The sequence below is a fragment of the Elephantulus edwardii genome, unplaced genomic scaffold (genome assembly GCF_000299155.1).
Source record: "Elephantulus edwardii isolate Elephantulus edwardi_28Jun2011 unplaced genomic scaffold, EleEdw1.0 scaffold00197, whole genome shotgun sequence".
NCBI classification, from domain to species: Eukaryota; Metazoa; Chordata; class Mammalia; order Macroscelidea; family Macroscelididae; genus Elephantulus; species Elephantulus edwardii.
Genome location: NW_006399947.1, coordinates 2671643 through 2697466, shown reverse-complemented (window position 1 = coordinate 2697466; position 25824 = coordinate 2671643). Strand labels below are relative to the sequence as shown.

The window sequence follows — 25824 nt, the reverse complement described above, 5'->3', positions numbered from 1 at the left end:
AAAATCAGCAATTGAAGCTTAAAGGCTGACAGTTTGAGTCCACCAAGAGGCCCCTCGGAGATAAAGCCTGGCCCTTCTGAATGATCACAGCCATTTAAATAGTAGTAATCATCATCGGGTGTATTCTTCTAGAAATGTCCTGTGCATGTGTAAATACCATCTACATAGCTGAGTTGCCATCTACTTTCTTTGTTGTACATTAGGAGTGCTTTCTTTCCTATCCTTTTCTTTTTATTGGTGTTTGTTTAAAGATTCCTGTATCGATGGGCTTTTATCTGTACACCCCACCCCCACTGCTGTAAGCAGCTGTTTTCTCCCCTGTGTCTTTGCATACCTATGTGGGTATGTCTGCAGGAGAAATTCCTAGAGGGGAATTATTTTGTCAAAGGGTGTGTGTACAGAAGATTTTGATAGGTAGCACTAAATTGCCTTGCTGTGGTTTAGCTCAACTGACAGCTAATGAAAAACCTTTTCTGGGAGTTTTTGAACCATTCATCTTTTAACAGACAGCTATCCAAAGAGAAGTAATGTGCCCTCTCCTTCCTGGCCTCCCCCCAGTGTTCACATGTGGGTTTTCCTGTATCCCCAGTGGTAAGTGCATTTTGCACCCCTTGTCCCTGCTCTTTCCAACATAGACAAGAAATGAGTTCTCAGACCAATAGCTTTTAGGGCTTCTTAAGGCAAAAAAATCAATAAACTCATCTCTCGGGGCAGATTCCAATAAAAGCTAGTGCCTGCCCGGTATTTGCACCCATATAGCCTCAGGAGTTTCCAGGAAGAGTCTGTCTTTCTCCCAGTAAACCCCCCTCATCCGGCTCCATTCACCTCTGACTCCCCCTACACATCCCTTCTTTGATTACTTAGCAACTGTTGCTTCAAGAAGCTGCTTCTTTTTGACAACAGGGCAGGCAGGTCGCAGGCGGAATGGGGTCAGCGCTTGTTGGGGGTTTCGGAACCTTGAAAGCAGCCTTAATCCCTTCTGGTAGATAGGATGAGCTAATGAGCTGCCTTCCTGCCTGGGGGAGCCATGCACAGAGCTCCCTCCAGAGCTGGGAGTGCTGTGAGGGGCCTTGGGCTGCAGTTGTAGACAGCGGATGCAGAGAGGGTGGGTTTTCCAGGTGGCCTTTTTCAGGGATGTATTTCAGACAAAGCATGACATTTATTTATAAGATTAAACACAAATCTGAAAAAAAAACAACCCCACAAATCTGCAAGGAAGTGTGGCCTCCCCTGTGCAGAAGATGATTTAACAATGCTTTGCATCTCACGCAAGAGTGGCCAGGAGAAATACGTTTCCCCCTTTCCCTGGTGGCATTTGGAAATGTTTCAGCATTTTGGAACTCAGGCTGGTTCTTGCATTTGATGTGTGCACTTAATGTGACAATATTTATTTCTTCCTCTGAAAAGCTGCCACCGAATTGTTGGTGTGTGTCTTCTGATCAGTGGTATTTTAGGCACAAGAAAATAAAATTATTGAGATGGTGGCCGCCCAGGCTGGAAAGGGTGGTCCAGCGTGTGAGTGCCGCACTGAGTAAATCCAGGCACAGGCTCGACTGTTACAGCAGAGCGAACCGAGGACATGGCTCTTTTCCATTTCCTGTTCCCATCGCTGCAGATTGGCAGTCTCAGAGCTCTGTTGGGGGAGGGATTTTGTGTGAACTGCCTGGCGGACATCTGGCTGGGCTGGAAACTCCCACGTTGTAGTTAGTTTGATTTAGGCAGTCTGGTGCCCAGTCTGTTGTCTAGGGCCTGTGTATTTTCTAAGCTTTGTGTGTTTTTAGCTTTGTTCTTTAGGGGGATTTAGCACAAAATGTTCAGAAGCCCTTAATGCCACGTAGGTAAATCATTCAAAAAAAACCATTTATTTGCTGGTCACCGGCATCAGGACCTTTGTCTCAGGAACATGAAAGTCATTTGGCTCAACAAAGCCCACAGAGACCGTGTTCTAGATCCTGCTTTGCTAAGTAGTGACGAGGACATTAAAGCTTGAGAGTGATCATCTAAGCTTTAACCATTGGCAACTTCTGACTGGAACAAAGATAAGGAAAATTAAAGGTGCATGGAAACTGTTAGGCTCTAACGGCAATGGACCACACAAACCTCAGCCTTCTGAGATCTAGGTGGTGCTGTTTGTCACTCGGAGCTACAACTGCTGACTGCTCTGTAACAGATCACAAAAGAGGCTGCCAGATAGAGTGGGAGAGAATTGTGGATTTAGAATCTCAAGCCTGGCCAGATTTCCTTGTTCTTGCTAGTCCCTGGTGGAACCCCCAAGGCTGTGACCCCTCTGTGCCACCTTCTGAGCCTAGGACTGGATTCACCACTGTAGCACGACTTTCAACCAAGCGCTAGGCCTATAAAGTGAATGTTAAAACCACGAAGGTACCCATTCCTTAGAGCAGTAAACCACATAAGATCAAAAGGGTACCATTTTCATAGAGATGAAGCTCAGATGGGAGGATGAGAAGGATAAATGGTAACAATCATAGAAAACAAGTGGGAAGAGTGTTGTTACAATGTTGAGATTGAAATCAATGTCAGAAAACAAAATGTATATGAATGCTTGTGTGGAATACTAGTTTTCTCTGTACTTTACTCAGATCACAATAAAAATTCAAAGCAAAATAATAAGGTAAGGCTAACACTGAGAACAATGGGAATCCCAGAATACTTAATTGTGCTCATACAAAACTTATACCTAAACCAAGAAGTTATTATGCAAACAGAGCAAGGGAACATGACATGGTTTAAAATTAAGAAAGGTGTTGCATCAGGGTTGTATTCTTTAATCATACCTATTCAGACTATATGTGTGCAGAAATTTTTTTGAAAAGCTGGACTCTATAAAGAAGAATGTAGTATCAGTATTGGAGGAAGACTTATCAGTGACCTTCAGTATGCAGATGACAGAGCCTTGCTTGTGGAAAGTAAGAAGGACTTGAAACACTTGGTACAGGTGATCAAACACTGCAACCTTCAGTATGGATTGCACCTAAATTTTTTGTCATGTTGTTGTTGTTATGTGCCATCAAGTTGTTTGCGACTCATAGCAACCCTATGTACAAGAGCCCTAAACGCCATTCTATCCTGTGCCAATCTCGCTGTCTCAAACCAGAATCGATCCATCTCATTGAGGGTCTTCCTCTCTTGCGCCGTCCCTCTACTCTCCCAAACATGATGTCCCTCTCCAAGGACCAGTCCCTGCTTGGAATATGCCCAAAGTATGTCAGACGAAGCTTCAGAATCCTTGACTCCAGGGAACATTCTGGCTTCACCCTCTCTAGGACAAACCTGTTTGTTCTCCTAGCAGTCCATGGTATATTCAACACTCTTCTCCAGCACCACAACTCAAAGGCATCAATTCTCTTTCTATCATCCCTATTCACTGTCCAACTCTCCGATGCATAGCGCATAATGGCAAAGACTATAGCCTGGATCAGGTGCACCTTAGTCTCCAACCTGATGTCGTTGCACTTCAGTACCCTTGAGAGATCCCTCACAGCTGACTTTCCCAATGCAATTCGTCTCCTGATAAAAACCAAAAAATTCTGACCGCTGGAACAATAGGTGACATCATAATAGATGGAGAAGAGATTGAAACTGTCAACAACTTCATCCTCATTGAGTCCACAATCAGTATACTTAGTACAAGCAGTCAGCAGATCAGGAAAAGTATTGCACTGGGAAAATCTGCACTCAGGGACATCTCCAATTAACTGAGAAGTAATGACATGAGTTTGAAGACTAAGGTGCACCTGATTCAGACCAGGTACTTTTCAGTCACTTACTATGCATGACAGATGAAAAATTGATGCTTTAGCCTGTGGTATTGAAGAAGAGTACTGGATATCCCATGGATTGCTAAAAGAACAAATAGATATATTATCTTGGAAGAGGTGAAACCAGATTGCTCTATGGAGGCAAGGATGTTGAAGCTTCATCTCAGATATGTTGGGCATAGTGCTGGGAAGAGCTATTCCTTGGAGAAGGACATCATACTTGGAAAGGTGGAAGGACAGCAAAGAAAAGGAAGACCCTCCACCAAGTGGATTGGCACAGTGACTACAGCAATGGACTCGACTGTGACAGAGATAGTAAGGTTAGCTCGAGATAGGACAGGGTTCAGATCCGTTGTTCACAGAGTTTCTATGAGTTGTAGTCAATGTGACAGCACATAACATCAAGAATAACATATATGCTAAACAAGAAACATTTAAATATTGAGTGTTTAAAGTGCCTGGCTGCTAACAAAAAAACTTGGTTTTTTGAACCTGTCAGTCCTCCGAGGAAGAAAGATGTGAAAGTCTGCTTCCTTAAAGGTTTGCAGTCTGTGTGAAAATTAATGTTTTGTAACCCAAATAGGATACGCTTTTAATATTTGGGTGTTTTTTTAAAAAAAAGAAAAGACCCATAAAGCCTTAGAAACTTCCCTGTAGGGAAGTTCTATAGTGTCTTGTAGCTTTGCTATTCGTTGGAATCATTCGACGGCATTGGGTTTTGGATTTTTGGTTTATGCCAAGGAGTCCCTGGGTGGAGCAAATGTTAAGTGCTCCATTACTAAGCAAAAATCTTTGCAGGTCTGACCACCTGGAACCCCTTGGAGGACAGGCTTGGCAGTGACTGTTCTGCACGGCACACATGGAGCCAGAGTTGTCCTGATGGCACCTAAAAGCAGTGTATGCCCGGCTTTGTGTTTGCCTGGGAACACAATGGTGAATGGAAGGAGGATCTCTTATCCCCATTGTCAAAGAACATTCCTGCCTCACGCATGTACCTACTGTGTGCCAGAACTGTGCTCATTGCTGGAGCGACGCTGGAGTGAAAAACAGACCAAGTCTTGGTCCAGAAGGAGCTTACATTCTGGAAGTGTCTCCTAAAGAAGCTACCTTCAAGCCTGGCAGCACCAAAGGATCTCTGGGCACGTTCCAGAAACAAACCACTTGCCTTTCTAAGATCAAAACGTCCTTGCTCTTAGTTTACAGGAAGATTACCAAGACCTTGGCATCAGCCCCCGTCTGTCCTCCATGCACGCTGACGTCTGGCTGCTGAGTGCTGGCTACTTCTGCTTTCTTTCAGTTTACTTTAACCTTGAACTCTCTCTAAAGTGAATACCTGTGTCTGTTAGTCACATATTCACACATGTTACAGCCAGAACTGCAGTATACCATCCTATTAATGCTGGAGTCCTCGTGGAAGGAGTTTCCAAGGCCTTGTTCACAAGGCCACTCATTTACTGGGACACAGATGAAGGCCATTTCAAGTTGAAGCCTCTGCCATCTTGGCTAGAAGACTCGGGCTCCATGTGGCATGAAGATTTCCCTCAGCCTTAGACACTGACCCTTGAGACCCTTGGTCTCAGCGGCCTGCTGTGTTCTGGGTTCCCATCACGTAAACGTTGCTGTCATTTGTAACAGGATCAGGATTAGTTCGTTTAAAACCAGTTCCAAACCTAAAGCAAATGTGCAGAGTGATTACTCCCCTGGGTGGTGGAATTAGAGATTATTTTCGCTTTTGTGTGTTTGCCTGTGCTTGTAAAGTTGCTGTCCGGTGTTGTCTTCTTACCTCCAGCTCTCAGTTTTAATTTCAGGCATTTTGGTGTCTAGACAGGAAATGTCTCTTCATTGTCACTGACATGTTGGGGTCTCTGGGACTCTTCTAGGAAAGCCTGACACAGCCAGGCCTGTGGACACTTGTCGAGTGAGTGCAAGCCTTAGTAGCTGTAGGCCTAGACAGAGTCATGTTCTGGAACTTTCTCTGGTAGCTACTGCTACAGTTCTGGCTTCTAAATTCTCATTTTGCCTTTTAAAAAGTGAAAAATGTTTCTATTTAGTGAGAAAGTTCTGTTTGTTCCTTGTAGGAAATTAGAATGTTAAAGTATATATAAAGACTAAAATGAAAATCAATGTACTCTCACTGCATTTTCTCCCCTGTATTCAGAGTATTGGGAGGGAGGGCAAACCCTGGCTCAGTGACAGTGGGAGAGCTCAGTTTTCAATGAATATGCCAAGTAAGTTCTGAGTTTTTTACATAGATTTACTGAATTACTTCTCAAAAAAACCCTACTAAGTTGTTGTCAAGTGTCAAGTGTGATTCATTGAAACGCTGTGGACAGCAGATCTAAACCCTGTGCTATCCTGTGCCATCCCCATCATCTCTGATACACTTGAGCCATTGCTACAGTCATGGTGTCAGTCCATCTTGTTGAGAATCTTCGCTTCTTTCACCGACCCTCCACCTTTCCGAGCACGATGTTCCTTTTCAAGGAATAGCCTCTCCTGGCAACACACCCAGAAGACGTAAAAAGAACTATGTTATAATGGGGTTATTCAGAATACCCCATTAGCATATCTAAAATTTATAGAATACTTCAACACCTCAACTAGTAAAACGTAAAAAACCCAGCTGCAAAATGGGCACAAGACATGAATAGACATATCACTAAAGAAGACATTCAGGTGGCAAATACATGAAGAAGTGTTCAAAATCTCTAGCTGTTAGAGATCAATCAAAACAACTATGAGATACCATCTAACCCCAGAAACAATAGCACATTTCAACAGAGCAACAAATACCAAATGCTGGTGAGGTTATAGAGAGATTAGAACTCTCACTCACTGATGGTGGGAATGTAAAATGGTAACAACCACTATGGAAGGCAGTGTGGCGCTTTTGCAAAAAATTGGAAATAGAAATACTATTTGACCCAGCAATTCTAGTATTGGGAATAGATCTTAGAGAAACCAGAGCTGTGACTCAAACAGATATTTATTGCTCACCCATGTTTATTGCTGCATTATTCACACTAGCAAAGAGATGAAAGGAACCCAACCAAGTGAACATCAACAAATGAATGGATAGAAAAATTGTGGTACATCCACACAATGGAATATTACACGGCACTGAAAACAATGAACTTGTAAAACACTACGCAACATGGGTGAGCCTGAAAGACATTATGTTGAGTGAAATATCTCAGTCACAAAAGGACAAATACTGCGTAACACCACATTTCTAAAATAAGACTGACTTGGGGAAAGAATAGGAAAAGAGTAGGTAAATAATGAACATTGCATTGAAACAGATGAAAGAAAGAACTGTCTGAAAGCAAACTATGATTAGGCATTATATGTATGACAACAGTCTGAAACAAGAGGTGCATTGCAAAGTGGACTAGGGGAAAGAGAAGGGAGGGGAAGGAAGGAAAGTGTACAACAATGAATGAATGAAAACCCAACCTTCTCTGACAACTTTTGTTAAATCATAATTTAAAATAGAAGAACATAACCTCATTAGCAAAGGAAGAAACTGAAGCCCAGGATTAAGGTAACTGGGAAGTAGTGTTGCTTTCAGCTTGTCAGCCCCTGGGCGTTTGCTCTCAGCCACTACTACACAGCTTCTTTTGTCCTGGATCCAGACCACTTCCCTTTTTGAGCATTTCAGAGTACTCAGTCCAGGGAATGAGGAAGTTGCTGGAAGATTCCTCTGCTTTCTGAGGTGACAGGGCTGCATTTCAGGTGACCTGAATGAAAATACTGGGGGTGGTTTTCAAAAGAAATTCCCTTCTTACCTTGAGAGCAGTAGCCAGTTTCACCTCCTCAGCTCTGCAGCCCAGGAGGACTTTCTCTACACTTCCCACACCTCCATTAGGCCAGCCGAGAGACAGTCCTTGAGGAGTCAAGAATGGGTGTCTGCAAAACAGTGATGTCTGAACCTTCACTTCCAGAAGGAACTCCCTTCCTCCAGTCAAGGCAATCACGTGGAACTCTTACTGCTGAAGTTAATGCTGGGCATGGCTGCAAGCCCCATGTCATGTTTCTAGATAACATTGGTGAGACTTTATAAAGCAGGACACAGAGGAACCAGGATTTGCTGGGTCATGACTGTGTTCTAAGCATTGTGTGCTTGCTTCATGCATGCAGTAATGGGGGCAGGCACGTGCTCAATTCCACCTCTGACCCAGGAAACATTATACAGTATGTCCTAGAGGAGAAACTAACTTGGTGCAGTTGACTCGGTTCCATCTCATCCTGACCTTCCATTGAGTTTCCTGGGCTTTAGATCATTACGGAAGGAGACTTTCCATCCTTCTCCTGCAAAGGGGCTGATGGATTTGAACCACTGACCTTGAGGCTAGCTGTTAGTCACCTTACACACTATGCCACCCACAACCCTAAATCTTACCTCTAGTCTCTGTGATCTGAATTAGGTTCAGGCATTAACTCAATCTGTTGTAATTGTGCCTGCCTGCCTTCATTTTCCATATTTCTTGAGGCCCTCTCTTTGCCACAGACTGGAGATGCAGCCATGAGCAAAATAGCCCCCCCCCCTTTTTTTCCAGAGAGGATTGAGGAGGCCCAAAAATAAGCATTTCTTTTCTTATTTCCTAAGGAAACATAGCCAGGAAGCTCCCAGGTCACACACAGCAAGGCCTTGCAAGCCTGAGTGTGGGTGATATTAGAAATTCTTTATCTGGAACATTTCCTAACCTGAGGTCGCCATAGATGCCATATCGTGGAAACAGCAGCAGCAAGAGCAGTTCTTAAACGGCAAAATCAAGACTCTACACAGCCTTCCTCTCTTCTCCAAAGACTACTCTATGGTAACTGGAGAAGTTTCTTGCTCTGTTTTCTGGCTTTCTCTCTCTGCTGTGTCATCATCCAAAAACTAAACTGTCATTGCATCTGTGACTGTGATTGTAGGGTTAGTCCTGAATCACTCGCCATCTCTTTGCCACTTTATTCTACTGTGGAAGTTGCTTGTTGCTATGAGCCCTGGTGGCGTAGTGGTAAGAAGCTGTGGTGCAATCCCAAAGGCTGGTTCAAACCCACCAGATGCACATATGGTTCAGGTCCACCCGCTGCGCTCGACGACAGGGATGAGCACTCTCCCCCCATGTGATTTACTGCCTCTGAAAACCTGCTGGAAGGTCAGCTGTGGGTTGGTTCCACCTCAGTGGCATACAACAACCACAGTGCTGCTGGAAATGATGTCATGTGTATTTGTCATACAAACTAGGTTGCCTGTGGTGCACAGATCTCAGCATAGCTGCCAGACTAAGAAAAAAAGCCTGACCATCTACTTCCAAGAGGTAACCAGTAAAAACTCTATGGTTCACAAGAGAAAAATACTGTTTTCTCATTTGCTTTAACTTGTCATCTGAAAGGATCAGTTGTTGGAGGAGGATATCATATGTGGTGAGGTAAAGGGACACTGAAGACATGAACTGGATTGGCAAAATAGCCACAACAGTGGACTTAGACACGCCCAATGGCATGAGAATAATGCAAGAGTGAGTGTAGTTTTTTCTGTTCTACAAGGGGTCACCAGATCAGTGAACTAAATGACAGCTATATGTCCGAAATCAAATATAGGCTTATAAAGAAGAATGTACATTAAGTACACATCCAGCAGCAGATTAGTGGGTAAACAAAGTATGGTACATACATACAGTAGACTCTCACTCAGCTGGAGAGGGGAATGAAGTGTTTCTATATGCCACAACTTAGATGAAACTTGAAAACACTGTTCTAGATAAGTCAGACTAAAAGTATCATCCCACTTATATAAAATTATCTAGAATAAGCAAATGTTTACAGACCTATTGAAGACCATAGAAACTTGATGCAATCTTTTCTGGGGTCTTCCTCTTCTGCGCTTTCCCCCCACCCTTCCAAACATGAGGTCCCTTTCCAAGGATCAGTTCTTTCTGGTCACGTGCCCAGAGTATGTGAGATGAAGCTTCAAAATCCTAGCCTCCAAGGAGAAACTTGGTTTCAGCCTCTGCCAAGACAGACCTGTTCATTTTCTTTGCAGTCCATAGTTTGTTCAAGGCTGTTCTCCAGTCCCAAACTATCCTTCAAATCACTGCTATGTTTGAGCCACTGTTGAATTCACTGTGTCCATCCATCTCATTGAGGATCTTCTCTAACTGATGCTCAAAGATGCATTCTCCAGAGACCTACATGCCTATTCTATACCATATCCAAAGGATGTGAAATGAAATCTTGGGATCCTTGCTTCTAAGTATTTCTTCTAAGACACATCTGTTTGTTATTTAGGCCATATATGGTCTAATCAATATTTTTCACCACCTATACCAGAAGATAGAAAGTTATGCTACCAAGCCAAAGGTGGGTGATTTTAATCTGCCTCCCTCAGGCCTGGTTTTAATTGTTTTTGGTCAAACTGGTCTGTCCATTTGCTGTACAGAGATAACTCGAAGTTGCTGTGATGCTGAACACTGTGACAGTGGTGTGTCAAATATGATAATGGTTACCCATGGTGGACAGTGTTTAGTGGAGCTTCCTGGTTAAAACAAGCTTGGAAGCAGGAGTGGCATCCACTTCTGAAACAGCTTGCCTCCAGAAACTCCATGAACTTGGAGAAACAATGAAAGTTATACAAGTGTTGAGGTCTTTTGTTCATAGTATCACTATGAGTTTTCCCCAGGGTTTTCCCTAGACAATAAATTAGAAAGACAAAAAAAGAATAAGTGCATTTAAATTATTATGGTATGTTGTTATTGTTGTTGTTGTTAGGTTCCGTCTAGTCATAGACAATATCATGCTTGGTAGGGTGGAGGGACAGCGCAGGAGGGGAAGGCCCTCTCTGAGGTGGATTGATTCAGTGACTGGGGTAATTAGGATGGATATATCAGAGACAGTGCAACTGGCACAGGACAGAGCAGAGTTTAGGGCTGTTGTACATAGGGTCGTTATAAGTCGCAAGCAACTCAATGGCACATAACAACAACAACAACAACACTTTATTGTCTAGCTTTTGCAAGCATATAAAATGATTAAAAATGTCAAGATTGCATCAAGTTCCTGTGGTCAGTGGGTTGCAGGTGACTTGTCAGCACATAACAACATGGAACTAGACAGTGTTTTGCTCTGCTGTACATGTATTGTGTATGTTACATGCATTCGAGTTAGCATTGGTACCTATTGTCAAAAGGTAGACTCAGTGTTTAGGTGACATTGAACTTCTATTAAAGGTGGCAGAAAAAAATTGAAAATGGATAGAATCATGAATGAACAACATGCTAAATGTAGTGTCACTGAATTATACATGTCAAAAGTAGAAATATCAAATATTGCTATATATTTATATAGAGAGGGAGCTCTGGTACTATAGTTTGTAGGGAGTTGCACTGTTAACCCAAAGGTAGACCCTCTCTGATGGTTCAGATCCACCAGTGGCTCCTCAGAAGAAAGATGGGCTGCTTCTTCCTAGGCTATTCACAGCCTCCAAAACCCCACTGGAAGTTAGCTGTGAGGCAGTTCTCACTCAGCAGCAGAGTGAGAGAGTGAGTGTGTGAATGAGTGAGTGAGTGAGTGATGAATAAGTAACTCTCCAAACTCAAACTCAGCCATCGACTCAGAAACAGCTCATAGCTGACCTTCCAAGGGTTTCCAAGTCTCTAACTTGCAGGGATTATTGTCCATCTTTCTTCTGTGGAGCGGCTGGTAGATTTGAACAACCAGAGAGGTGGAACTCTAGCCATTGAAAAATGGCTAGAATGCTATTTTGTGGCACCAGGATAGAACAGAGTTCAGATCTGTTGTCCATAGGGTTGCTGTAGGTTGTATTCAACTCAAGGAAACCTAACAACAATTTGATAGCCTAGTAGTAAGAAGCTGTGCTATAATACCAAAGGCATGTGGTTCGAATTCACCAGCTGCTCTCAGTTGCCTACTGCCTCTGAAAACCTGCCGGAGGGTCAGCTATGGTAACAACATATATATATATATATATATATACACACACACACACACATATACATGTTGTTGTATACCATCCAGTTGGAATCAACACCTATAGCTGACCACTGGCAAGTTTTCAGAGACCGTTAATTGCATAGGAGGAGACTGCTTGTTCTTTTGCAGAGCAGCTGGTGGATTCAAACCAGGAGCCTTCAGGAATACAGCATGGCATCTTGCCACTAGGCAACCAGTGCTAGATATAAAAATACATGTTTCGTTGTTGGGTGCCATCATGTTGAGTACAACTCATAGCAACCCTGTGAACAACACATCTGAATGCAGTTCTATCTTGTCCCATCTTCCTTTCCTCTGGCATACTTAAGCCTGTGTCAATCCATCTAGCTGAAGGTCATTCACTCTTTAGCTACCGTTTCACCTTTCCAAGCATATGATGTTCCTCTCCTGACAACATGCCCAAAGTATATGAGATAAAGCTTTGTCATCTTTTCCTCCAAAGAGAAGTGTGGCTGCACTTTTACCAAGATATATCTGTTTGTTCTTTTGGTAGTTCCTTGGATATTCTGTATTCTTCTCCAGCATCACAGTTCAAAGGCATCAGTTCTTCTTCTTTCACCCTTATTCATTGTCCAATTCTCAGATGCATAACAAGTGTTTGGAAAGACCATGACCTAAATAAGGTAGACTTTAGTATTCAAATTGGTATTGCTCCTGTGTAATTTGGATAGGTCCCTGATTGCAGACTTTCCCAATGCAACATGTCTTCTGATCTCCTGACTGCTTATCCCAATGGTGTTTGATTATAGATCCAAATAAGATGAAATCATGGATAATTTCAATCTTTCCTCCATCTATCATGATGTTGCCGGTAGGCCCAGTGGTGAAAATTTTTCTTTTCTTGATATTGAGATGTAATCCTAACCTGAAAACCCTATGAACAGTAGAGAAACGCGGATTGTTAGAGTGTTAGTGGTAGATCCCAACCGCAGTGGGTGCTAGTGTGTGAGGAAGTGTGAAGATGGCACAAGATAGAACAGATTCAGATCTGTTGTTCTTAACGACTCTGTGAATCATGCTTGATTAGATGGCATCTAACAACAATATAATCCATACTGAAGTCTTTGATCTTCTGCAGCAAGTACTTCAAGTCCTCACTTCAGCAAGCAAGATTGTGTCATCTGTATAACAGCCTGTTGATGAGTCTTCCTCCAGTCCAGATGCCACATTCTTCTTATAGAGTCCAGCTTCTTGAACCATTTATTCAGCGTACAGATTGAATTGGTATGGAGAGAATACAGTCCTGATACCAACTTTGTTAATTTTAAACCATACAGTGTTCCCTTGCTCTGTTTAGTTAACAGCTTTTTGGTATATGTTTCACATGAGCACAATTAACTGTCTGGCATTCCAGTTCTTTGTTGTGTCAGCCGTAGGTTGTTATCCATAATGTCACATGCTTTTGCATAGTCAATAAAACACAAATAGACATTCTTCTGGTATTTTTTCCTTTCTGCCAAGATCTATCTGACATTAACAATGATATCCCTGGTGCCATGGTCTCTTCGGGACCCAGCTTGAACTTCTGCCAGTTCTCCATTCTAGTCATTTTGGGATGGTCTTCAGCAATATTTTGCTTGCATATGATAATAATTATATTGTTTGATAATTTCTACAGTCTGTTATATCACCTTTCTTGGGAATGGGAACAAACATTAATTTCTTCCAGTCAGTAGGCCAGGCAACTGTCCTCCAAATTTCCTGCAGTGGACTCGTGAGCATGTCCAGGGCTGCATCTCTTTGTTGAAACATGTCAGTTTGTTTGTTGAAACATGTCAGTTTGTATCCCGTCTATTCTTGGGGCCTTATTTTTTGCCAGTGCCTTCAGTGCAGCTTGGACTTTATTGCAATAGAATTTTAAAATAGAAGTCAAAGAAGCAGAGGAAAAAGATGTAAAGAAAGGCATTAGGTTACACAGGGACGGACTGGCCGGTATGGCTTCACTTGACCTGGGGATTCCTACACTAAATCCAAAAATTCAAGTTTTTCATGTGGTTGCACAGGTCTCTGTGACTATATGTGAGTTTTCCTGCTTTTGCTATAGAAACTTTTGGACTTTGGAGCTCTATATTCATTCTACTACTTACTAATTTTTACTCAGTGCTGATTGAAGCGGATCTACAATGCTCACCAGTACGCAACAGGACTCAGGTCAAAGTGCAGCAAATACTGTGTTCAGTTAATAATCCAGCTGTTGCTGCTGTTTACATTTGAGAGATGCCGACTGCTTTGTCAATCCAGCCCAGAGCAGGTCTTCCTCTTTTTAGCTGGCTCTCTCCTATAACGCGCCCGAGGGCTTAAGCAACACACTTTTTAATGATGGAGCAGAGTCGGCCCTTTGTTCTGTTGTGTTTAGAGTTACTTTGAGTAGGTAACCTGACAGCGACAACAAACCACCTGCTGGGTCCTGTAATATCTTGGGGAGCTTTTCCTACCACTCATAAAGTATGGATTTCCAAATGATTGCTTAGAGATGTGAAGGCTGTAACAGAGAGTGGGCTGCGAGCCTGGCCCTGAGCCTGAACTTGAGCCCTCCCCCAAGGGAGGCATTCTTGCCTGTTTCCTCCCCGGAATCCTGGCTCTGTGGGTCACAGGCTCTGTAGCCCTCATTAAAGCTCCTCAGGAGAAAGCAGTAAATAACACTTGGTGGGTTGCATTTAAATTGCCCTGCCTCCCCCTCCTGATGGCTACTTCTCTATGCTCAGAGAAAGGAAGAATCCCAGGAAAGAATTAGCATCTTAATGGCCTCCAGTCAGCGCAGCGCTGCCCAAGAACTGACGGGCCTGCTCCTTCTACTCCTGGGGCGCCCTCTCCCTTTCCTGGGAAGAGTGATGCTGTGAAAATCTATTTTAACCAGAATTTTCTCTTTCCTCTTGGGTCTCAACTCTTCCCCTGCCTGATTTTTTGAGAGTTATATTGGAAGATGATGGGCTTCACCGGTAGGTCAGGATCGAGCCAGTCTCATCCAGGGGCTCTTTGTCCTCTGACCTGCCCCCTTCCTTTATCACCTGCACCACTCAGGGCACCGGAAGCTGCTAGGGACAGAATTTTACTTCCCATTTTTAGATGAAAGGGACGGGGAAGACTTTGAAATAGGATCAGTGGCAGCCATTGGGGGGGGGGGGAGGAGTAGTGTTGCCTCTTTCAAAAGGTGTTAGGATTCTTTAAGGAGCTCTTGTGGGAAAGGGTTTAAACACTCTTCTACCACCAGAGGGAAAGGCAGTGGTTTGAACCTGCCAGCTGCTCTGCAGGTGAAAGATGTGGCAGACGGCTTCCGTAAAGATCAGATAGATAACAGCCTTGGAAACGCTCTGCTGTACAGTTGCACGACGAGTTGAAATCCATCCATTGTCCCTAAATGTGAGTCTTTGGTTTGGTTATGTTTCCTTAGACAAGAAAAGTAGTCAGTGATTACTTTTTTTTTTCAGTGATTGCTTTTAAAACAACTCTTATTCGAAATGGGTGACCCTCGAGGACATTATGCTGAGTAAAATATCTCAGTCACAAAAGGACAAATATACTGCATGGTGCCACTGCTGTAGAAAGTGACTGACATCAGGGTTGGGGTAAAACTGAGAAGAACTGGATAGATTATGTATACTGCATTGAAACAGATGAGGGAGAGAACATTTTAAAAGTGATATATGACAGCATATTATGATTATCTCAGGAATCCAGAATTAAGGTTGCATAGGGATGGGGGAGCGGAGCGGAGGGAGGATTGTATACCAACGAAGAAGTTTATCTTTTGCTTTTCAAAGAGAGGAGCAAACTAGGGGGAGGGGGGCAAAGAATAAAGTGCAACAATGAATGAATGAAAATTCAAAATCTCTGTAAATGTTCATTAAAATGAATAAAATAATTAAAAAAACAAAACAAAACAAAACACAACTCTCTTAAACCGGGAGACTTTGGATCAGGCCTTAAGCCCCGTCTCTTGGCTTGGGTTAAGGGGCCAGTGGGCACTATGTTGTCAAAAGACTGTTGGGGAATCCTCTTAGAAGCTCAGAGGGCAGCCTGGCCATCACCTGCTGGTCCTCACCCTAGGGAACGTGCTCCTCATGGTATCATAGCTGTCATAGGACCCACAAGGTGGTGATGCCTTCAAGTCAGCAACACTTTTTTTCCCCAAGAACAGCTATGGGTGTGTGTGTGGGGGGGGGGGGGTGTTGGAGCTGGGTGATACATTCATTCATGAAGGTTTATAATTTGCTCTTTATTTTTTTTATGTTTGAAAATTTTAACAGCAAAGGTTTATACCTTTTAAGCAGTTACAAATTCTGCTTCTCTTAACTCTAATTCAGAAAGGTTAAGATTCATGTTTGGGTAGCTTTAAGGCTTGATCATTATAATACATTAGGTGTTTGGGGTAGGGAGTTCTGGTGGCTTAGTGATAAGAAGTTGAACTGCCAACGCAAAGACACATGGTTTGACTCCATTAACTCCTCCTTGGAAGAAAGATAAATAGTTCTCTCCTTTGCGATTTACAACCTCTGAAAACTTGATGGAACCTAACTACAGCAGGTGTTTGGGAAAGTATTCCCTTGGCAGAGAAGAAGCCAGTCGGTGAGGGTCCTGCAGGACCCTAAGTCATCCAGTGTCCTGATCAGTCCTTGATTAAGAATTCAGAGTGGTGGGCCGGATTCAACCCAGTATGTCAACTGGAACAAATTTCTTGCCCTCACTGTGATCCTGAGAAGTGGTGTGAGCAACCAACCAGTTAAATGTAACAAGGATAGACTGATGCTGGCACCATGCTGGCACTTAAGACTTAAATGAGTCTCAACCACACATGTGCTGTGTTTGGCTTCAGAAACCCAGGGTAAACGCTAAAGTAGGTTGAGTTGGGTTTGGGGTTTGATTTTTTTTGTTTTTGTATTCTAAGGAGTAGTGTGAACACCAAATACAAAACTAGATGGAATGATGTTGTTGCTGTTGTTTGGTGCCGTCGAGTTGTAGACGACTCATAGCGACCCTATGAACGAACAGCCTGAGCACTGTTCGTTCATAGAGTTTCCGGAGGCAAGCCATTTCGGAAGTGAATGCTGCTCCTGCTTCCAGGCTTGATTTAGTCGGGAAGCTCCAGCCAACACTGTCCACCATGGGTACCCATTACAGCGATTGGCACATCACTGTCACAGTCTTCAGCATCACAGCAACCACGAGTTACCTCTGTACAGCAACGCACAGACCAGTGCTATACCACCTAGAAGAATGTTTGACAGGAAAACAATTTGAACCTGGCCTAGGGCCGCAGATGAAAATCAGATGGAATGATAGAACTTTTAAAAATTCTCTTTCAACCCCAGTGTAATCATTTACTCAGGAGGCTGACATCAGTGTTGGAAGCACTTCCTAAACAGCATGCCTCCAGAAACTCTGTGAACTTTGATAAATGTCGATAGTTGAAGAGGGACTTCAGACCTTTTGTTCATAGGGTCATTGTGCGTCGTCATCGACTCGAAGGCAGTCAACAACATCAGTGGTTGTCAAATCATTGAGTTGAAATTGTTGAAAAACAGAATATTTAGTTTCAAACTATTACTTCTAGGATTACTTACTAATTTCAAAGAGAAAATGGTGCCTTTTAAATGGAGGCATCTGGTGTCACCACTTGAACCAAGTGTTGATATTTGGACAGAGTGATCACTCCTGACGGGTCCTGTGAGGAGTGCAGAATATCACTTCTGTAGTTTTCTAACACAGACTGGTTGATACGTACCACATCATAAGAGAGGTTTTTTTTTAAAATCGCAGTTACATTGAGTTAGTCCCGAGTCTTTGTGCCTCTGTGCATATCTGACGAGAGCTGTGTTACATAGAGTTTTCAGTGGCTAATTCATTTGGAAGGGAACTCAGATGGCCTAGTGGCAAGAAGCTGCACTGCAATCCAAAGGCACGCTCTTAAAGGCTACTTCATGGGAGAAAGATGGGAATTACTTGCCTTTAAAAACTCCCCTAGCAGATCAGCTGTGGTTGGTTCCCACTTTACGGTACATAACAACAACAGCAATTCGTTTGGAAGTAGGTTGCTAGGCCTTTCGGGGAGGCTAATCTTAAGGAAACTATCAGACAAAATCAGAAATATTTTATGACACAGCTGACCTGGATTCTTCCCGAGTCGGAAGAAGAGTCATGGGAAGAAGAGGGTGGGGGAAGATAAGAGAAAGATGGGGCTAAAACATAACAAACAGAACCTACTTTGAATCCTAGATCCAAAAGCTACAGAAGCTGTAAAGGATGTTTTGAGTGCCACTGGGGGAAAGTAGGTATGGACAATAAGGTAGAAAAGAATTTAATTAGTGTTGATGTTCATTACTAATGGATTAAGATTTGGCAGGAAAATGGGTTCATTCTTAGGAGAAGAATGCTAAAATATTTAAAGCATAAAGGGTCTCTTGCCTGCAACTTAATTGAAAGTGGTTCCGCAAAAGCAATGTTTATATGAACACAAACAGCAAATATGGCTGAACGTTAACAATTGGAGAATTTGGGTGAAAGGTCTTATGTGTGCTATTCTTTTACAGTGTGAATTTGAATTTTAAAAAATGGAATTATGAAGAGGAGGGAAAAACTGTTTCTAAATAGTCTAGGAGAGTCACTGGCTCTTGTCTGGGGGGTGTGTGTGTGTGTGTCCAGGGACCTGCCTAAATTCAGGGAGACAGCAGCTGAGTAATGCTGTGCAGTGTTGGCACAGTGCCAGCACAAAGGGCTGCCCCTCAGGGTCATGGCCGGAGGGGCGGAAGTGTCTGCGGGCACGTGCAGCACTGGGAAACTCATAAAATCCTTGCTGGCTACAGAAATGTATGGGGTTGGGGAATAGTTGCCAGGCTGGTGTTAGTGTTTTCTCTGAACCTTCGTGGATCCCGAAGGGCCCTACGTGGAATGTTCCTGTGAAGTTTCAGGAATGTCAGTGTTCTGTGGAATGCTGTGCCCTCAACACTGTGCCTCGCCCAGCATACGGACTCCATACATTTCTTTGCCAGACTTGCACTAAGCACTTTCCAGCCTACATGATCATCCTCATGTGGGTGGATTCCTAGACAGTCAGCAGATCACCTCTCTCTGGAGTGTGGTGATGTGTGTGCTGTTGAGTTTATGACAGCCACGTACGTGGAAGACTCAGTCCCAGCTCTGCTGGGCGCTGGCCTGCAGTGTGGTGGCCTCCCCACCCTGGGGTGTAGGGGGAGCAGGTGAATTCAGGTCCCTCAGCCTCACTCTGTAACCCGTGTTACAGTTGAACCATGTGCATGGAATAAGACATAGGCTTTCTTCCAAGGCACTGCTGGGTAGATTTGAACAGCCAGCCTTTTGGCTAGTATAGTCAGGTGCACAGACTGGCAGTAATCCTTGACCCCTTTATTTTGAGGGTAATCCTCTTGGACCTGCTGACTGGGGGAAAGGGAGAGTTCAGAAAAGCCCCTGGTGGAGGGAGGAAACTAATCTGATTTAGCACATCTGCTGGTCGCTTGGTCAGAATAGATTGTCAGCTGCCAGCTATGCCCTGGAGGGTCTCGGTGCCACCCCTCAGCACAATGCTCATTTCTCTCCAGCTATACCATCCTTGCTACCTGCTGCTCTGGGGAAGAAAAGAGCTCGTGCTTCCTGAGTGCATGCTGACAAAGTTAGCACAAGTCGGCTCAAAGCTTAGGGAGAAATCTTGGCAGTTTTGCAAGTGATTCTTTTTTCAAAATGAATGAACAATACAATATAATTGAAAAAAAAATTAGGTTATACCAGTAATCAGAAATCACCAGAGGATAATTAATGCAAATGGCTTAAAATTATACTATCCAGAAAGAACCATTCTTCCATTCAATGAATATTTTATTAGACATCTGTTGTGGCCAGGAATGCCCAGGATGGTGCAGATGAGTAATGGACTCAGCTGCTGATTGAAAGTTTGGAGGCTCAAGTCCACTCAAAAACACTTGAAAAAGAAAGACTTAGAAGTCTGCTATGAAAAAAATCAGTCATTGGGAGTATAGGAACATTATCCTAGTGTGACACACATGGGGTCCCCTGAGTTGGAAACAACTGGAGAACATCTGATGTGTGCTCTGAGCAGACACCATGCTGGGGACTGGAGGTGAGCAGTGACAGGGTCAGATAAGCCCCATCTTCATGGAATTGAGCCGGATACCGATCACAGACGTTAAACATATAATCCGTTGTAAGTGTCCCTACATGACAGGGAGCTCTGGTGGCCTAGTGGGTAAGGAATTCCCCTACAAACCCAAAGACAGGCAGTTTGAATCCACCCGATGCTCCAGAAGGGAGAGATGGGCAATCACTTCCCATGTATTGTACAAACTCTGAAAACCTGGTTTGAGTCACATTCAACTTGATGGCGATTGAATTTTCCTAAGGAGTCTGGGAAAGGGCAGGGGACATTCCATGTGGCTGGATCTTTCTCGGGGTTGGAGTCGGGGGCACTACTGGCAGCTTGAGGATGCAGGGCAGCCGCCTGAGGACACAGAGTAGCCAGGTTAGAGCAGAGCAGCCACGCCTCTCCCCTAGGATTTCCAGCTATGCCTGAGGCTCTTCCTCCCTGGGCTGCTTTGACCTTGTGTCCTCCTGCCTGAGCTCTTTGGGGGTGGCTCCTCCAAGGCTGTGCCTCTGAGCAGCAGGGCTGTGGAGGAGAACCAGGGATTGGCTGTCACCTGCAGCTTCTCTGGGTTCTCCCTTTACAGACATCCCACCCATCACGGGCCGGAGCTGCTCTCTGCACAGTCTCTACCTACACTTTTAGTTTCTTAGTGCTTCTGTGGCAGAAGTACCACCATTGTGGCTTTATCAAACAGAAATTTAGGTTCTCACAGGAAGCTTGGAAGTCTGGAGCTCCAGGCACTGGCTTTAGAAAAAGACTTTCTCACTGTGTCAATTCTAGAAAAATTCAGCTTCTTGTTGGCTGTTTCTGTGGAAATCTTTATGTGGTTCCTTTCTTCTGTGTGTGATCTGTCCTTTCATGTTTTAAAAGTGAGTGTTAATAAACAATTTTGGAAAGTTAACAGGCAAGGAAAGGAGAGGGGGTTATTAATAAGCAGGTAAGTTGGGTAAAGTGAAAGGCAGTACACAGTAAATGATTGTTGTTGTTATGTGTTGTCAGGTTGAAACAGATTCCTATCAGACCCTCCAGCCAGTTTACAGAGGCTGTCAATCGCATGGGAGGGATTTCTCCTACTCGATGGTGCATAACAACACAACAAATCTCATAGGAAGAGACTGACAGTCTTTCTTCCATGGGGCAGCTGGTGGATTCAAAATGCTGCTCTTTGGGTTGGTAAGCCAACTCCCTACCTGTTCGGCCACCAGAGTTCCCTAAGGTGTTCTTTAGACAATAAAATTTATTAATTGTGCTGTGAATGTATGAAAAAAAATCTACATGGTTTGTAGGCCTTCACTCAAAGGGGAAAAAATTAGAAGACAAAATTAACTAAGACACTGATAGCTCTTCATTAACACAACTGAAGAAACCCTGTTCCTTGTTAGATTACACTCACAGGCATTGTTGTCGTTGTTAGGTGCTGTCAGTCCAGTCTGACTCAGTGACATATGATCAACAGACCTGAACTCTGCCCCGCACTGTCCCATCCTTATCATCCCTGACATACTCAAGTTTAGGTGTTAGAATTTACAGCACATCATTCTGGGGGGAACACAGGTCATAGCATTCACTTAGAGGGCTGTTGCCAGGGGCTCTGAAGATGAGGTGCCTGGCATCACAGAGTCAGTATTTCTCTTTGTTGTATGACATGTTTTGAGGAACTTCTCAGAACTGCGTTGAATGCACTGTAGGCATAGTCTGTCAAGATTCTTTCATTATCTGTCCTCAAAGCGTGAAAGTCTCATGAGAACTGGGTCAGGAGGCACCTGCAGCTGGGAGCAGGTGTGTGAAGCTCAGTGTCAGTCCGTCAGTTGTCAGATGTGTATTTCGAGGTCAGCCGGGCCTCCCGCCACCTCCTCTTAACTCTTTCAGCAGCTGTCTGTGCTCTGAGATTGGACTTGGAGGACAGAGGTGATCAGACCAAGGCCAGGCCCTCAGGTACTTCCCACCTTCTGTGGATGTTGGAGAGGGGGACCATGGGCCAGGAAGCTTCCCCAAGGCTGTGCCTTGAAGGTGTAGGGCAGGTGGAGGTCGGCTGGTTGAGGAGAATAGGGTGTTCACAGAACCACAGCCAGCTGTGGCCTGGTTCTCGAACATGAGGCGCTTGAAAGCTAGTGAGGTACCCACTCAGCAGCTCACCCCTAGGACCCGGGGCCTGACCCAAGCCTGACTCCCACCTGCAATTGGTGGCATCCTGTGGCTTTCTCTGGCCACTGGACCTTATTCTGCTTTTCTGAGTTAGACCAGAAATGTGGGAGAAGCATTGCTCCTGAGAGTAGTCCACAGTCAGACTTCTGAGAGTCCCTTTGGTCATTGGGTAGGATAAGTCTGTGTTTTGTCCTGTTTCTCAGAACCTCCCAGCAGTATGGAACTCCAGCTGAACACTGATGAGTGGCTTGATAATTGGCCTTTCTTTACTATTGACCCCACACCCCTGTCTCTGCCACCTGCTAGGGTTTCCCAGCCTCACCTTTCAGGCAGGCTTTTTCTAAGGGAACCCAAGCTAAGACGCCTTTACAGAGCTCGAGCTCAGTGCTGAGGGCAGCAGGGGCTGCTCAAGGGCTTTTATACATCCAGAGGATGAGGGTCAGGTCTATAAGGTTTTTCTCACTGTGGCCCAGAGGTTGGGTTGTTGAGGGCCAGGCAGTGACCCAGCCTATAACCAACCTTAGACTTTGGCAGTGGTGATTGAGCTCCTTCGTGTTGCAGATGCTGGGCTACAATTTGATGTGCATTTTCTCATCAGTTCTAACCAAAAGGGTGGTTGTTGTTTTTGTTGTTATTGTTATGTGGTACTGAGTCAGCTACAACTCATAGTGACCCATGTAGAACAGCTCTGAACCCTGCTCTATTTTGAGCCAATTTCATTTTCTCTGACACACCTACTCCCATCATCTCAGTTACTGTGTCACTCCATCTCCTCCTGGATCTTCCTCTCCTGCACTGTCCTTCCACCCTTCCAAGCATCATGTGTCCTTCTCCAAGGGCTGGTTCCTGTGGGCAACAAGCCCAAAGTATGTGAGGTGGAGCCTCAAAATCCTTGCCTCCTAGGAGCAACTTGGCTTCACCTTTGCCAGGACAGACCTGTTTATTCTTTTGGCAGTCTATGGTATGTTCAGTAGTCTTCTCCACCTCCACAGCTCAAAGGCATCACTTCTTCTTCTGCTATCCTTATTCATTGTCCAGCTTTCTGATGTGTGGCAAGTAATTGCAAAAACCATGGCCTGAATCAGATTTCTGAGGCTCTCAATTTTAATAGGAAAGGATTACACATCCATCTAGTGGGTTTGAACTTCTGAACTTTTACTTGGTAGTGCAGCGTGTAAGTCACTACGCCAACAAGACACCTCTTAAGGTGCTGTTATAGGTTCTTTTATAGGCTCTGTCTCTATCCTATTTGCAGATGAGGAATTTAGGCACTGAGAGATTCAGACACGTGCCCTTGATCACATGACTAGAAGCAGCAACATAGAGACTTAAGTCTGGCAGGTCCAGGATATGCACTCTTAGTCCTTTTGCAGTATGTACTTTCAGTGTGCTCTCTCTCCACCTATCCGGGCATGGTGGGCCTCTGGCTTCCTGGGTATAGGGAAATGCTGTCTTCCAGTAACCTGTGCCTCTCCCACAGGTAAGTTCGAGGATCGAGAAGATCACGTACCCAAGTTGGAGCAAATAAATAGCACACGGATTCTAAGCAGCCAGAACTTCACCCTCACCAAGAAAGAGCTGCTGAGCACGGAGCTGCTGCTCCTGGAGGCCTTTGGCTGGAACCTCTGCCTGCCCACGCCCGCCCACTTCCTGGACTACTACCTCTTGGCTGCTGTCAACCAGAAGGACTCCCACTGCCACAGCTGGCCCACCTCGTGCCCCCGCAAGACCAAAGAGTGCCTCAAGGAGTATGCTCACTACTTCCTAGAGTTCACCCTGCAAGGTGAGAGAAGCAAAGAAGGGGCCTCCATGTTGGGACCTTTCACGTCTTGGCCCTCAGCATAGCACCAGGGTCAGGAATGCTGGGAGGTGTGTCCACCCTGCAGTCACGCCCACTTTGCTGTAGGTAAAATGAGGGATGAGCAAAGATGTGGTGACTCCCCTGATGTGCTTCCAGTAACCTCTAAAAGAAAAATAGGAGTTTATGTACATGCATAATATACTAATACACTACCACCTTATCAGTAACCTGTGGCTCTTCTTATGGTGACATTGCAAATGATTGAGGTAGCACAGATTCACAGCGGGGGCGATCCCAAAGAGCTGTCAGCCATATAGACAGGATGCACAGAGAGGATGTTCTTTACTTCTCCTTGCTAAGCAACCAAGGTTGCTAAGCAACCAAGGGGACCCCTGTTTGAGGACTTTTACCAGCAATCCTCTCCTCTTAGTGCTTCTTAGCTATCTTTTATTCCAACTGGTTGCCACCAAATTGATTCTGACTCATACCAACCCCACATGTGTCAGAGTAGTGTGTGCTCCACAAGGTTTTCAGTTCTTGACTTTCAAAAGATCACCAGGCATTGCTTCTGTGGTGCTTCTGAGTGGACTTAAAACTGGCAGTCTTTCAGTTAGCTGCCAAGTTTGTTAACCATTCACACGCCTTGAGAGGGATTTACAGGTAAAATACCCGGCTAGAAATTTACAGCCACTCAGGCAACCAAAATGGTCATGAATAACAACAGCAATGATAGTGACAAAATCCACTGTCTTCAGTTCAGTTTCAACTCATGGTGACTTTCCATTGAGTTTTTGAGGCTGTAAATCTTGAAGGTAGTATAATACCTGTTCTTCTCTTGTGGATTGATTTGTGGGTTTGAACCTCTGACCTTTCATTTAGCAGCCCAACACATAACATACACTCACACCAGGGCTTCTTGGTGAGGGTGATCTAAAGAAACTGCTATCAAGTCAGTGCTGGCTCGTAAAGATCCTTTATTGAGTTTCAGAAGCTGTACACCATGTCGGGAGCAGACTGCCTGTCTTTCTCCTCCAGAGCTGCTGGTGGATTCGCCCACCCGAGCCAGATGGCCTTTTGGGTTGGCAGCACAACTGCCTGTGGACTACACCACTGGAGCGCCCTAATCCTAGTCATAAGTAAAGAGTGATCGTTACTAAGCCCTTAGTGTGAGCCTTGCTTCAATGCTTTGTGCACATTGCCTCCTTCCAGCTTCAGTGTTGCATGTGAAATTTGTTAAGTAACATATCCAGGGCTATTGCTAGAGTTTGAACCCACTGAGTCTGACTCCATTACTGTGCTTGTCACCATCATACATACCATTAATCCTGATGGCTTTGGTCAAAGAGAAATGTTGAAGTAGTTGACAATCATGAAAACATTTAAGGCAGCATAATAACACACTGATAACCAGGCATCTCTTTGCCTTTATACAGATACAGATCAGTTTTGTCCCATCATCCAGCATCTCTGGGGAACATTGACTAAAAATCCCCAGTAAACCTTGGTGCTGATTTTAATATATGAATATCAAACTCTTACTTCCATTCATGCATTTCTTCATCAGATTTTTAGTTAATACCTATCATGAGTTAGCTGCTGCAGTGGACTCAAGGATGTCTGTGATTGTGAGGATGGCCTAGGACCAGGCGCTGTTTGATTCTGTAATGCTTAGGGACACCGTGAATTGGAAACAGCTTGACAGCATCTAACAACAGCTGTGGGTCAGGAATTATAAATAGCCTTTGCTGTTGCTAACTGGTATCACGTCAGCCCCTGACTTGAAAGATTCACATACAACAAAACAAAGCGATCCCCGCTCCTGCTCCATGGTAGTGATCAGCACACCAGACTCTCGATATCGTGGAGCTTTTTCATTAGTAAATTAGTGTTGTTGTTGTTGTTGTTGTTGTTATGTGCCGTCGAGTCGCCTGCGACTCATAGCGACCCTGTGTACAACAGCCCTAAACTCCGCTCTGTCCTGTGCCAAT

At 44.3% G+C, this 25824-nt stretch overlaps 1 protein-coding gene across 1 annotated transcript in view; it reads left to right on the top strand.

Moving 5' to 3' along the window:
- The window catches only part of CCNJL (cyclin J-like), an 80642-nt gene that overhangs the window by 50204 nt on the left and 4614 nt on the right, over positions 1–25824 (top strand). Inside the window, exon 4 of the mRNA XM_006897038.1 lies at positions 23516–23818. Within this exon, the coding sequence (XP_006897100.1) occupies positions 23516–23818 (303 nt within the window). The remainder of the gene's footprint in view (positions 1–23515; positions 23819–25824) is intronic.